Genomic DNA, 14,566 nt, shown 5'->3' with positions numbered 1-14,566 from the left:
TCCACCCTAGTGCTTTTAGGATGGAGGTTTTGATGTGTTGCAGAATGGCTGGTTTTCCCATTTTATTCTCGTGGTTGGCCAGCCACTGTAATCTGATTTCATGTTTTACTCTCTTCTGTTTTTAGCATCTCTCTGTTGTTTTCTTGTCCTCTTTTGTTTCTTTTAGTGTTCGCTGCCTTCCCTTCATTCTTGTGGCTTTCCCTTTCTTTCCGTTTTGTGTTATATGATTCGTCTGTTTTATTCTCACACTTGTGGTATTGTTTTATTAGGAGCAAGGGACTGATGATCTCATAGTTTGGTCCCTTCCCACCTTTAAACCAACCAACCAGACCATTATTTTCCACTTTCATAGTGAACTTTAGATTTGGGTAGTATAAGTTAAGGTGTTCCAAAAACTCTCCATGCTATGAGGACAGACCACAAATGTATCAGCCACATACCTGAAGAAGCATGTGGGGGTTGTATCTAGGTGTGTCTAATGCTTCTTCCTAAAATTTCTCCATGAGCAGATTGGCAACCACTGAAGATGGGGAACTGCCCATGGCCATTCCTTTTTATCTGCTCGTCTATTTATAACATTTTTAATCGGCTGAGCTTACAAAGCTATTCTGAGTTTTAAATTTGAATCAAAGCTATTGTAGTTATCCTAACTGAATGATTTGTACCCAACGTCCTTGAAGGCATTGACTGTCTTCAAGCACCTTAGTCACAACTCCTTGAAAGTAAACAGACAGAGTCTACTCCAGTTTCATGAAGCTGTTGTGTTAATCTGGCTGAATTGTGGACCCACAGTATACAGATCGGAGATACATATATAAAGGCTATTGACTCAAACCTCCATGAAGATATTAGGCTGGCCTCTGTGCCAAGGCTGGAGGGCTGCAATGTGTCATCCAGTGGCAGATCCTTGTGGTTGTAGAATCACTAATATTGGCATACTGTTGGTTGCCATTCATTAGGATCTAATTTCAGGACTGTGAGTGTTCAGGGCATCCACACAAAGTACCACATAGCAGCATTAACAAGGGGACCGCAACTACTTATCACCAATTTTGCCCAAATTTTTGGTGAATGTAAGGCTTGGTCAGAAATACAGGTACAGAAGTGGGAGTTCCAGATGGCTGGGCATTAAGAAAAAATAGCATATGTGGCATGTGTCAGGTCAGGCATGAACTATTTGTGTTACCACAGTTTCCAGACAGTGCCTGGCGCAACAGAGACAGTATAACATGATAATCTGAGAGTCGTGGGGTCGCGTCCCTGTTTTTTTTTTTTCCCCCAGTCCAGAGACTTGTTTGATACAGCTCTCAATGCTACTCTATCCTGTGCGAGTATCTTCGTCTCTGAATAACTACTGCAATCTACATCCTTCTGAACCTGCTTATTTTATTCATCTCTTGGTCTCCCACTATGATTTTTACCCTCCACACTTCCCTCCAATACTAAATTGGTGATCCCTTGATGCCTCAGAATGTGTCCTACCAACCGATCCCTTCTTCTAGTCAAGTAGTGCTACAAATTCCTGTTTTCCCCAATTCTATTCAGTACCTCCTCATTAATTATGTGATCTACCCATCTGATCCTCAGCATTCTTCTGTAGCACACATTTTGAAAGCTCCTATTATCATCTTGTCTAAACTAGTTATCGTCCATGTTTCAGTTCCATACATGGCTACACTCCATACAAATACTTTCAGAAAATATTTCCTGACACTTAAATCTGTAATTGATGTTAACAAATTTTCTTCTTCAGAAATGCTTTTCTTGCCGTAGCTAATCTACATTTTATATCCTCCGTACTGCTCAGTATTTTTAAAATTAAGTGGTTCTCTAGGCATAATCTCTTTTTAATTTTTATGTTATGCTGCAAATAAATCAACATAATGCCCAGTATATTACATTTATTAATATTTTTATGAAAGGCATGAAAAGGAAAGGCAGAGAAAAATTTGAAATTCCAAATAAATTTCCAGGAAGGTATTGTAAAGCATACATGAGAACTTAATGTATAAAATTAAATGCTTTTGTTGTTTTGGTGTTGATTTACATGTGCTGGGATGATTTCATAGTAACTACAGGGGAAGCAGTAATTTTCTCCATATTTGCACCCTTTTTAAGCACTATATTTTTAAAATTACATGGTTCTTTTTAAGTTTCTGTAGGAAAACAAACTTGGTTTACATTCACGAAACTGATGAAACATGAAGTCCCGTCTTTCCTGTAATTACAGTCTTCTTTGAAACTTATTTGCAAAGTCTATGTGGAAGCTGTAAGTGTAATCCTTTCTTGGAAATTTGTTTGCAATCCCAAAATGTCCTCTGCCTTTCCATTTTATGCCCTTTATGAAAATATTAATAAATACACCATATGGACATTATAGCAGTTTATTTGCGGTGTGACTAATGTAAAAGTTGAAAGGGAAAAAAAGAAAAGAAGTTTCTGCTTAGAGACTCAACCGCATGATCCCTGGATTACTGTTCGGTGCTCTTTCTACTGTGCCTGCTGCCTGCTGCTGCATAGAAACTACACATCATAAGTGGCTTGTGCCTTGTCCAATACATGCCAGAAATGCTATTTTTTTCAAAATGCTTCATTATCTGGAGCTCCTGCTTCTGTCATTTTCATTTCTGGCCAAGCCCTGCATATACCATACATTTAAGCGAAATTGGTGATGACGAGGAGGCATAGTCCTCTTGTAAGTGTCTGACAAATACCAACTGTACTCAACACCTAGAAACAGGGTGGCTCTAGCCCTGAACTATGTAAAGAATTATTTTAGATTTAATGAATTGTAGGGGGCGTCACTTCTGGATTTGTTGTTATTAATGCATTGTTTTATAGTTTTTTAATGTTTACCACAATTACATGACCATTTCCACAATCTGCCTAAACAGGGGGCTGTCATGGCTGCTCTGTAATTTACGCTGAATATGACCTGTAGATCCATTTACCAATCAAATTTACTGTGTTTGATTCAGAATTATATAGGATTTTGATAACACTGAGATATACCAGGGCTGTGGAATTTTTCATCAGCTCTTACTCCTTGAGTCTACTGCTGTACAACAAATGTACTCAGCAAACAAATGAATCTAGGCTATCCAGAATATCCTTGAATGCCTACAAAGGCATGGGTCAGTGGTTCAATTTCACTTGGTACCAGCCTGCATTGGCATTCAGGATGAAAAGCAGATGATATCCGGGAAAGCATATACTGAAAATCATTTTGTTGAATTTGTTGTGCCCCCAAATACACTCTCTTCACTATTAAGGGACTACCACATAAGTGGGAAGAGAAGTGGCTGGAAATGAGAAACTATAGCTGATTTTTCCAGCTGCTGCTTACTCAAATTTGGTGTGTCACATTTTAAGTACGAAGCTGAGATATTCATCATCTACAAATAAAAACTCCTGCAAAAGAATTTTTTTTAATAAAAATGAGTTGTCAGTTACATACCTGAAATTACTATTTATATTGCAGTCACTGTAGAAACAATATGGAGCATTTGTAATATATTTCTAGATTTCTTACTAAATACTGGTTCTCAGAACTTCATAATGCTGGCTTTCATGGGATACTTGGTGTCCATTTTCAAACATTGGCCAGTTCAAATATTTCCCTGTCTCTGTGGGTCAAACAAACCTATTACCATATATGTGATGCCCTTCTTTGTGTACATTTAAATAGCCCATGTTTCTGTGGGTCCCACACACTTGAGCAATATTCTAGTGTCCTTTGTAGACATAGTGCATGTGCTCCCCGTATGCTATCCATGAATCGAGGGTGCCGATAACCTTGCCATTGAGTTCCCCTAAACCTAAATCCCCCCGCTCTCTCTCTCTCTCTCTCTCTCTCTCTCTCTCTCTCTCTCTCTCTCTCTTACACACACACACACACACACACACACACACACACACACACACACACAGAGAGATTGAGTGAGATTGAGTCTACCACACACTTTATCTACAACTGAGTTTTTGTGATCATTTCATTCCGTTTTGTACCCCTCTCAGAAGCAAACCTAGTTAACTCGGTTAACTCCAATGAGAGAGGAAAGTTGCTGAGAAATTTCCCTTTCATTGACATGGTGTTATTTTTACTGCATGTGAAACTGGCATTAACTATGGAAACTAGATTTGTCATGTTTTCCACCGAGTAATGTCTTTTTGTCATATTAATTGTCACATTTTCACTATTGATACTGTACATTTTGTTGTTCTGAAGTTCAGTAGTATGCTGCACTATTTTTGGTAAATTTAGTTGTAGCTTTGTGTGTGTCTTGTTTGTAGGATGCCAGTGATCACGATAGTAGTCCACGGACTCCTGCAGAGGTTGGCGGGGTGACGGGTATGCCGAGCTGTGTGAGTGCCGACGTTAGCTGTGACAGTGCCTCTCCAACTGAGGTAATAAAGTCCGGCAGTGCTCTCGAAGTGGCCCAGGAAGCGGGCGAGAACTCACCTGTCCCGGTCACCCACCACCCCCTCAGCCCTGATGCCGATGTCCGAGATTGTTTAGTAGTTAACTCAGACGAGGTATTACCTTGATAGTAAAATTTTTTTCTTCAAACTTGGTAAATATTGGGAAGTATTGCATTAATTACCTAATAATTGTTTGTTTTTCTATTGCTGCCCACATACTGCATATCATTTATATTTGTTGTGAAAATCTAGCGGAAAAACTATCATTGCTCAAGGTGTTAATGAAGAGGGAACTAGGTAGTTTCTTTGTCTTGTGAGAAATGCAGCTAGTTATTTACTTGGAATAAGTATAGAGAATTAAAAACATTTTTGAACTGATCTATTTTTAATACTTCTGTCTTGTATTTCCTCAAGTGTCACCTGCCTTGAAGTATAACAGAGGCTTGAGTTGTTTAGAACATGATACGTGTTTCATTGCCTGTTTTATTGCCTGTTGCATTGGTGCATGGAGATAAGTTTTTGTTCATATTCTATACTACAGTAGGCTTCCATGACAGCTGCAGAAGTGCCCAAAGCTGAGTACAACATCCAAAGGTACAGTAACACTGTTTTTGAGGCAAATACTTCATTCAGTTATATTTGGAAATTTTATAACAACACATGCTTAGCCTTTAAATTAACGGACTGGAATATAGGGTCACTCAGATTTTGTTTCCTGTTACACTTAGTGGTAAGTCATTGTTGCACATGTAAACTCCAATAGTGAACTAAATATAAAATCTTTGTTTTTATGGTATATTGCGGACCCCTACCCGATGCAACAACATTGTAACGTATGTATGATGCTAACAAAGTGAAGGTTTTTTACTGATACTTTAGCATGTGAAGACAGCACTGTCCCAAGCACTTCTTTATACCCACAACTTTTCATTGGTAATTCATTTTGTTTCCTAAAGAAGACTGTTATTGATTGACTGATCTGTATGTGATGTTAAAATGTTACTCTTTTGATAAATTATCATTATTGGAATATATTATCAGTCTGTGTACATAGCCTTTTAGAAAGTTTGCTACAAAATGTGTAATAGTTCCCTTTTTTAAAATCTTTCTGAGTTGAACTGCTTAGTCCACAAATACTGACCTTTCTAGGCAGTACCTACATAAAAAGTATATTATTAAATATAAGTTCCAAGGTACACAGGCAACCCAGTAAGTCTGCAGTCCCAATTTTCTGAGCATATTCTTTGAAAAACAAATGTCAAATATTCTTGTTTATCTTTTTGCAAGAGTGCAATTCTGATTGAATTTATCCACAGTAAATAAACGTTACCACCTAAAATTTGGTATCTGACTTCTGTATTAAAAGTGAGCTTACTTTTTGTTAATCTGACTTTAGGTATCTAAAGCTTTCTCTTGCTGGAATGACATTTTCTTTGTATAATCGTCTTCCAATATTGTTTTGCAATAAATATGCGCACTTTGCTTCGGGTATGCTTTTAGGTGTGAAACAGTTATCCCACATTCTGCTACTGGAAAGCAATTTTCTCTAAAGTAATGTCAATAGAAATATGCTATATGGGAGTCACTTCATCATTTTAATTTTCTTTACTCCTGTCACTAGCACACACTTATGTGATCCATAATAAAATAGAGGCATCTAAAAGCCAATGAGGTAAGTACAATTTTTGGGTACCTGGAGTTGATTACATCACTGAGTGGGTAAGAGTTCTTGTGTTGACATAACATGGGATATATGTTGTGATGAGAGGTTCAGAGAAATAAGTAGCCCAGCCGGATTTAAAATGTATTCCATGGTTGCTAAGGAAAATAAAACTGCATAGCCAAATTATTCTCAAAATGTTGTTCACTTGGCAGTATGCTGTGGCTCAAAAGTGATAAATACATATGCTGATATGGACTTTGAAGTTGAAAATGTTTTAAGAGATAAGATTTTCAAGCATAATTTCAGGGAAAATTGCAAATATATTCGCTTAGGTGATGGTTATTAAGAATATGGATGAATTTTATTTGGGCTGCCAAGAAATTATTTGTTGCTTGCTGAAGTTGTTTTAAATTTTACCTCTTGTTGCAGGTATGAATTTCTACTTCTTGGTTGTGGATGATACAGTTTTTGAAACTGTAGTTGCTGAGTGGACTTTTTTTAACAAGATTTCTTTTATCAGGAATTTGGCATCATTGGGAAAACTGTACATTATTGTCAGTGAGAAATTTTTATTCTAAAACACTTGTAACAGGTAGTGGCTACAGCTTCTGAAAGGTTTGTTGTTGAAAGAGTGAATGAGACAACTTCTAAACAGTTGACCTTCTGAAACAGCGTATTAGGAAAACACCGCGGAAAGGCTTTCACAACCAACAATGGATTTTTTTAATTTTTGAGGAAGGGTAACTAACACCACTGTTTTATAGTCAGTCATTGATCACTGTATTCTGTTGTCAAGAACTTCAACTGTAACCACAGTCACTGGGGCAGCATAGACATGTGATTCCTAAGGAACCCCACTGAAATTGCCTTCAGCTGAAGATACACAAGAATCTTATGGCCTAAACTGGGCTATATTTCACTAATCTGATATGGACTTCGAAGGTGAAAAATGTTAAATTTTCAAGTGTAATTGTGGGGAAAATCACATCTGCATCTGTACTCTGTAAACCACCATGAAGTACATGGCGGATGATAAGCCATATTGTACCAGTTATTGGGGTTTCTTCCCATCCCAGCCATGTTCGGAGTGCAGGAAGAATGATTATTTGAATGCCTCTGTGCGTGCAGTAATTATTCCTGTTGTCTTCACATTTCCTATGTGTGTGATGGGTAGGGAGCTGCAGTATATTGCTAGAGTCATCATTTAAAACTGGTTCTTGAAACTTATTAATATACTTTCTTGAGATAGTTTACATCTGTCTTCAAAAGTCTTCCATTTCAGTTCCTTCAGTATCTTTGTGACAATCCCACAGATCAAACATGTGGCCATTCAGGCTACCCTTCTCTTGTACGTTCAATATATCCTGCTAGTCCTCTTTGATACAGGTCCCACAAATGTGTGTAATATTATATAACTGGTCCCACAAGTGATTTGTAAACACTCTCCTTAGTAGACGGATTGCATTTCCCCAGTATTCTACCAACAAACCGAAGTCTACCATCTGCTTTATGCACAATTGAGCTTATATTATTCAATTTCATATCCCTACAAAGTGTTGCACTTGTTTATTTGTATGATATGCCCAATTTCATCTGTGACTCATTGTCATAGGATATTATGTTTTTTTAAGTGCAAAATTTTACATTTCTGAACATTTAAAGGAAGTTGCCAATATTTGCACCACTTTGAAATATTATCAAGAGCTGACTGAATATTTATGCAGCTTTCCTTCAGACATTACTTCATTATAGGTAACTACATCATCTTCAAAAAGTCTGAGGCTACTATTAATATCATCTGCAAGGTCATTAATATATGAAATGAACAGCAAGGGCCCCAACACACTTCTCTGGGGCTCACTTGAAGCTACTTCAAAATCTGACAATGGCTGTCCATACAAGATAACATGCCGCGTCCTCCCTACCAAAAACTCCTAAATTCAGTCACAAATTTAACTTGATATGCCATATAATTGTACTTTCAACACTAAGTCTACATGTGGCACTAAGTCAAATGCTTTCCAGAAATCAAGAAGTACTGCATTTACTTGACTGCCTTGATAGAAAGCTTTCACTGTCATGTGAGAAAAGAGCGAATTGGGTTTCACATGATTGATGTTTTTTGAATCAGTGCTGGTTGGCATGGAGGAGGTCATTCTGTTAAAGATACCATGTTATGTTTGAGCTCAGAATATGTTCTGTGATTCTACAACAAATTGATATAAAGGATATTGGATGATATTTTGTGGATCACTTCTACTACCCTTCTTGTAGATGGGTGTGATCTATGCATCGGCATTAAGAGTGTAAAAGAGTTAGGGCAAATTTTTACTCAAATTATAACTCAGTAACATTAGTAGTGATTTAACTGTGAGTTAGGGAATTAACGTTGTGTTGCTTCACAAATATCATCTGGGATTTGGTATAGTGTGTTGGATTAAGGAGTACACTGTACACTAGAGTTTCCCATGGATTATGGTCTTCTACCATATGCATCCATATTACTTCTGCACTTTTGCTGGTGTCATCTACCCTCCCTCCTGATGTTGCTGATAATAAGATAGCAATAGATCAGAATATATATTGTAATTACCAGATTGATCAGCTGCTATGGTGGGTCATGGATCTTGCTAGACTGAGGTCACGAAGCTGGAATATCACTACAGAAGGCTATATTTGCAGCGCAACTGTGAGTGCATGGATGTTAGATGCCTGCTGAGACATCAGGAAAAGAACATTGAAAAACCATTCATTTATTACTCAGAGAACATCAGCTGTGTCATTGCCCTGGATGCTGGTGCCCACAAGATGTAAACAGGACATGCCCAGTTGAAGGGGGTTTCACAGTAAGTATGTGGCACATGGCCACAGCAGGTAGTGGGCGAGTGAGTGATGGGGTCAGTCCCAGTGGCATCAGGAGATCCCCGTCCCAGCATGGCGAGGTCTCCATGTCAGCCCCACTGCTTAGTAGCAGCCAAACAGCTTGGGATGAGGCTTGCCGGATTTCCCCGTGGATCCAGGGTAGAAGAGGCAGCTCACAGCAGCTAAGTCTGCCAATGTGTGCAAAGGCAGACAGTAAGAAGTTTGTCTGCATAGGCAACAGTGGCCGAGTGGCTGCATGTCTCCAGGCAAGATCCGGATGCTTACAGGATGGAAGGCGGGCACTGACTGAAGTAGGCCTCGAAGTGGCTGGCCTGTTGGTGAGAACCAAGTCCACAGTGTTGAATTTGACACAAGCAGCATTGTCACAGCTAGCAGTGTCAGAGTTTGAAGAAGATGACTGGTTGAACCGTATTGACTCGTGGATCGACATAGGTCCATCCTTGAGACAGGTGATTAGCTGAGTGGAGATGCCTTTGACTAAAAATTGAGTTTTTGTATGGTCTTGGTCCATCCTTGCTTTGCTACTGCATCAGTTTTGATCATGTAAGCCACAAGAAATCTGTGGAAGAGATGTAAAGTAACCAGGTCATCCAATCTGTGTGACTAAGTCTTTCAGCTGCTTCAGTACTATTGTACCCCTAATCAGTGTGTGTGGTGACAATGTGAGATAACTTCCATGGCACATTGGTAGCAATAATCATTGCAATAGGCACATGTTTCTGGCAAAACTTTGCTCAGCCATCTGACTTGACCTGTTACTCTGGCAGTGGCAAAGGGAAATACATTATGTTCTTCAGCGACGCCCTTGTGGTGCAAAAATATGACTGACCTTATAGGAATGCCAAAATTTGACACATATCTGCATTTTGAGATACAGTTAGGAAGATAGATATTGTCCAATATTTTGACAGCTCACTCTTGAACAGTTTGGTTTGGTTTGTCAGAAGTTAGAAAACATGTAGACTTTTTTGGTTGTGAGTAACTGTGAGTTAAGAACAGCAATTGAAATATACATACATCAGTAACAACAGCTTTATTTGTGCTTCCACAAAGCATTTCTAAGAATTAAACCAAGTGGTGTTACAAAGTGATTGGCGACAGACTATAAATACATTTTGATAATCAGGATCATTTCTCTAACACAATCTTCTGTGGAAGATCATTTTGCATGTTTTAGACGGTACTTTGAATAAGTGTAGGTAATAGTGCTCTGCTCTTCACTTAAGTTATACTACAGGAATAACAATTTCCCTGAAATCATCTCATTGCATGAATGTAGTGACTGGTTTTTAATTCACAGCTAGCTTGTAGCCATTTCTCTCCGTTCTGCTCCATGTTATGTTATTATTTAAAGCCAGTATTGTGTATGAAATGAAGTTTTGACTAACATAATGCCTTACATTCAGTGTGTGAGGTATTATATCTTTTGAATTTAGACTATTGTGCTGTTCATAAAAGGTAGTTGAAAGTACCTTGTAAAACTAATAAAACATATTTAATTTGAGTTTCTGCAGAACTTTACACTGTTGACAGTCTTTTTAAATAGAGCTACTTAACTAGCTGTAAGAAAATTATGATCAGGGTTAACATGGGGATCTGAAAAAGGAAAGATGATCCATAGGAATTGAATGCCATACTTTACACAAAGCTGCTCTCAATTTGGTATGAGTCTTGGGGGATGACCTTGAACAGCAGTATTCCTCCAAAAAGTATCCCAGCATGATGGATGGCTTTCAGATTGGAAGATCAAGTTAGCTGAACTGTGTGCTGAATTGTTTGCTGTTAGTTCCATGAGTCAAGTTCTTCTAACAATGTATTGTCCTCATGTAGAGTGAAATTACCACACTGCACAAATGGACCACTCCACATAGGAAGTGATGGAGATCTGGTGAGCAGCAAAATATCCACCACTATTACACAGGCTGTCCTTTCCTTTGATGGATACTGATGGCTTCCAGCTTTTTGCTGGAGGCAAAATACTTTGTCATTTTCAAAGCTAAACTGCCACTTATTGGTGATGGTAAAGTTGTTTAAGCTGCAGTCTGCAGAAAGCACCTAATGAGAACTCACTTTCTTTGAGTGCATGCCATGCATCTCCACATAGTGGAGATGTTGAACTGCAGACAGGCGCAACAAAAGACTGCTAAACAAATAAGCTTTCGGCCAAAAGACCTTCCGAATTAGACAAGAAACACACACATATATATAGAAACAAAGTTGATGTGACTTACCAAACAAAAGGGCAGGCAGGTCGATAGATACACAAACAAACACAAACATACACACAAAATTCAAGCTTTCGCAACCAATGGTTGCTTCTTTAGGAAAGAGGGAAGGAGAGGGAAAGACAAAAGGATGTGGGTTTTAAGGGAGAGGGTAAGGAGTCATTCCAATCCCGGGAGCGGAAAGACTTACCTTAAGGGGAAAAAGGAGGTAAGTCTTTCCGCTCCCGGGATTGGAATGACTCCTTACCCTCTCCCTTAAAACCCACATCCTTTCGTCTTTCCCTCTCCTTCCCTCTTTTCTGAAGAAGCAGCCGTTGGTTGCGAAAGCTTGAATTTTGTGTGTGTGTTTGTTTTTGTTTGCTAAGTCACATCATATACAACTTACAGGACCACTGTCTATGGCTGCTGAGCCCAGACTTTGAGCAACAGTGCGTGATGTGAGAAGCAATCCGGGTTGTGGGGTTAAGGAAGAGGCTGGGGAGGGGCGGGGAGGGGGTCAGTAAAGTGCTGCTTGTGGAAGCATAAAGTGGTGAGGGGGGGAGAGGGTAGGGCAGGTAGGTGCACTCAAGAGGTTAGACGGAAGGGGCGACAAAATGGAGTAAAAAGACTGTGGATTTGTTGGTGTAATAGAAGGCTTTTTAGTGCTGGAGTGGGAACAAGGAAGGGGATTGTGGATGAAGTGGCTAACAAAGGTTGAGGCCACAAGGGTTTGGGGAATGTCATAATATATTGTAGGGAGGGTTACCACCCGTGCAATTCAAAAATGCTGATGTTGGTATGAAGGATCCAGATGGTATAGGCTGTGAAACAGCTTAACTTGTATATCACATGGTTAGTTTCACAGGGAGCCCTGCCTTTCATGGGATAGGTGTTGCTTGTGACTGACAGGACTTGCATCTAGTCCTATTACAGGGATATGAGCCATAAGGCAATGGGTTGGGAGCAGGGGTTGAGTAGGAATGAAGGTGGATATTGAGTAGGTTTGGTGGGCAGTGGAATACCACTGTGAGAGGGGTGAGTAATACATTCCTCATTTCAGGTCATAACGAGACATAGTTGAAACCCTGGAGGAGAACGTGATTCAGTTGCTCCAGCCATGGGTGGTACTAAGTCGTGAGGGGAATGCTCCTCTGTGGCCAGACAGTGAGACTTTGGGAGGTATGGATGACTGGATAGGTAAGACATGGTAGATGTGTTTCTCTAAAAGTTTGGAAGGGTAATTACACTCTATGAAGGCCTAAGTGAGACACTTGCTATATTTGGAGAGGGACTGTTTGTCACTGTAGATGCAGTGGCGACAGGTGGTTAGGCTTTATGTAAGGGACTTCTCGGTATGGAATGTGTGGCAGCTGTTGAATGGAGGTATTGGTATTGGTTGGTAGGTTTGATATGGACAGAGGTACTAATGTAGTCATCTTTGAGGTGGAGGTCAATATTGAGGAAGGTGGTTTGTTGAGTTGAGAAGGATCAGATGTAGTGAATGGGGGAAGGTGTTGAGGTTCTGCAGGAATGTGGACAGGGTATCCTCACCCTTCATCCATATAATCAAAATGTCATCAATGAATCTGAACTAGATGAGGGGCTGGAATTCTGGGTGGTTAGGAAGGATTCCTCTAGATGACCCATGAATAGGTTGACATAGGATGGTGCCATGCAGGTGCCCATCGTTGCACCATGTGTAGGTTTGTAGTTGATGCCTTCAAAGGAAAGTAATTGTGGGTAAGGGTATATCTGATAGTGGTGAGCATGAAGGAGGTTGTATGTTAGGAATCTATCAGGCTTTGGGAAAGGTAGTGTTCAATAGCGGTAAGCTAATGTCCTCGGCCAGCTCTTCACAGTTCCTGTTCCTCTACCACATGATGTCCTGCTCTTCAGTATTAATACTACCTCCCTTTACATTAACTTCCCTAGTGCCCATGGCCTTGCCATTATTGAAGAATACCTTTCTCAATGCTCGATGGGTTCCAAACGTACAACGTCCTTGCTGCTCGCCATGACCAACTATACCCTCACCCACATTTAATTCTCCTTTAAAGGCATCAACAACAAAGCTATACATGGTACAGCAATGGGCGCGGCCATTACACCATCCTATGCCAACCTATTCATGTGCCATCTAGAGAAATCCTTCCTAACGATCCTGAATACCACCCTCTCCCCTGGGTCAGATTTGTTGTTGAAATTTTGGTGATCTGGATTGAGAGTGAGTAGACCCTGTCCACACTCCTCCAGAACCTCAACACCTTCTCTTCCATTCATTTCACCTCTTCCTCCTCAACCTAACAAGCAACTTTCCTTGATGTTGACCTCCACCTCAAAAATGGCATCATCAGTACCTCTGTCCATATCAAACATAGTCACCAATACCACTATCTCCAATTTGACAGCTGCCACTCATTCCATACCAAGAAGTCCCTTCCAAACAGCTTAACTACCTGTGTCTGTCACAGCCGAAGTGACAAGCAGTCCTTTTGCAGATATACCAAGCATCTCATTGACGCCTTCAAAGACTGTAATTACCCGCCCAACCTTGTAGATAAACAAATGTCCCATGCCTTATTTATCCAGTCACCTATACCTCCCAAAGTCTCCCAGCCTGGCCACAGAGGAGCATTCCCCTTATAATTCAGTACCATTCAGGTCTGGAGCAACTGAATCATGTTTTCCACCTGTTTTTCAGCTACCTCTTGTCATGCCCTAAAATGACCCTCCCGCAGTGGTATTCTGCTGCTCAACGAACCTACACAATATTCTTGTTCATCCCCACTCAACCCCTGCTCCCAACCTCTTGCCTCATGGCTTATACCCCTGTAATAGACCTAGACACACATTCTGTCCCGTATATCCTACCATCACCACCACAACCACCCACTTCGGGCAAGTGTCATGTAAACTAAGAAAAGCATGACTCTCTGTGAAAACCAGTCATATGATATACAAGCTAAGCTGCAAGTACTGTGCTGCTTTATATGTGGACAGTATAACCAACAAGCTGTCTGTCCACATGAATGGTCACAAACAAACTGTGTCCAAGATATAGCTGGACCACCCAGCTGCTGAGCACACTGCCCAAAACAACATTCTTCATTTGAATGAATGGCTGCTTTACAACCTCTTCCATCTGGATCCTTCCTACCAACAACAGCTTTTCTGAATTGCAATGTTGTGAACTCTCTCTGCAATGTATACGAGATTCCTGTAAACTTCTTGGTCTCAAGCTTTGTTTGTCACTGTCCTTCACCTGCCATCCCCTTCCTTATTCCCACTCCAGCACTACAAAGCCTTCTATTCCACCAATGCACTCAGTCTTCCCACTCCCCTTTTCCACCCCCCCCCCCCCCCCCCCTGCACTTCATATAACCTCCTAAAGCAC

The 14,566-nt window shown here is 40.2% G+C and overlaps 1 protein-coding gene across 6 annotated transcripts in view; it reads left to right on the top strand.

Annotated features, from left to right (window-relative positions):
- The window catches only part of LOC126273168 (trafficking protein particle complex subunit 8), a 269,428-nt gene that overhangs the window by 36,627 nt on the left and 218,235 nt on the right, over window positions 1-14,566 (top strand). For 3 of the 6 annotated variants that reach the window (XM_049976646.1, XM_049976641.1, XM_049976642.1), the window contains exon 5: window positions 4,294-4,536. The exons of the other annotated variants lie outside the window; for them this stretch is intronic. In XM_049976646.1, coding sequence (XP_049832603.1) covers window positions 4,294-4,536 — 243 coding nt within the window. The remainder of the gene's footprint in view (window positions 1-4,293; window positions 4,537-14,566) is intronic. 6 annotated transcript variants of the gene reach the window in all.

Source organism: Schistocerca gregaria, chromosome 5 (genome assembly GCF_023897955.1).
Source record: "Schistocerca gregaria isolate iqSchGreg1 chromosome 5, iqSchGreg1.2, whole genome shotgun sequence".
NCBI classification, from domain to species: domain Eukaryota; kingdom Metazoa; phylum Arthropoda; class Insecta; order Orthoptera; family Acrididae; genus Schistocerca; species Schistocerca gregaria.
This window is presented reverse-complemented; position numbering and strand designations above follow the sequence as displayed.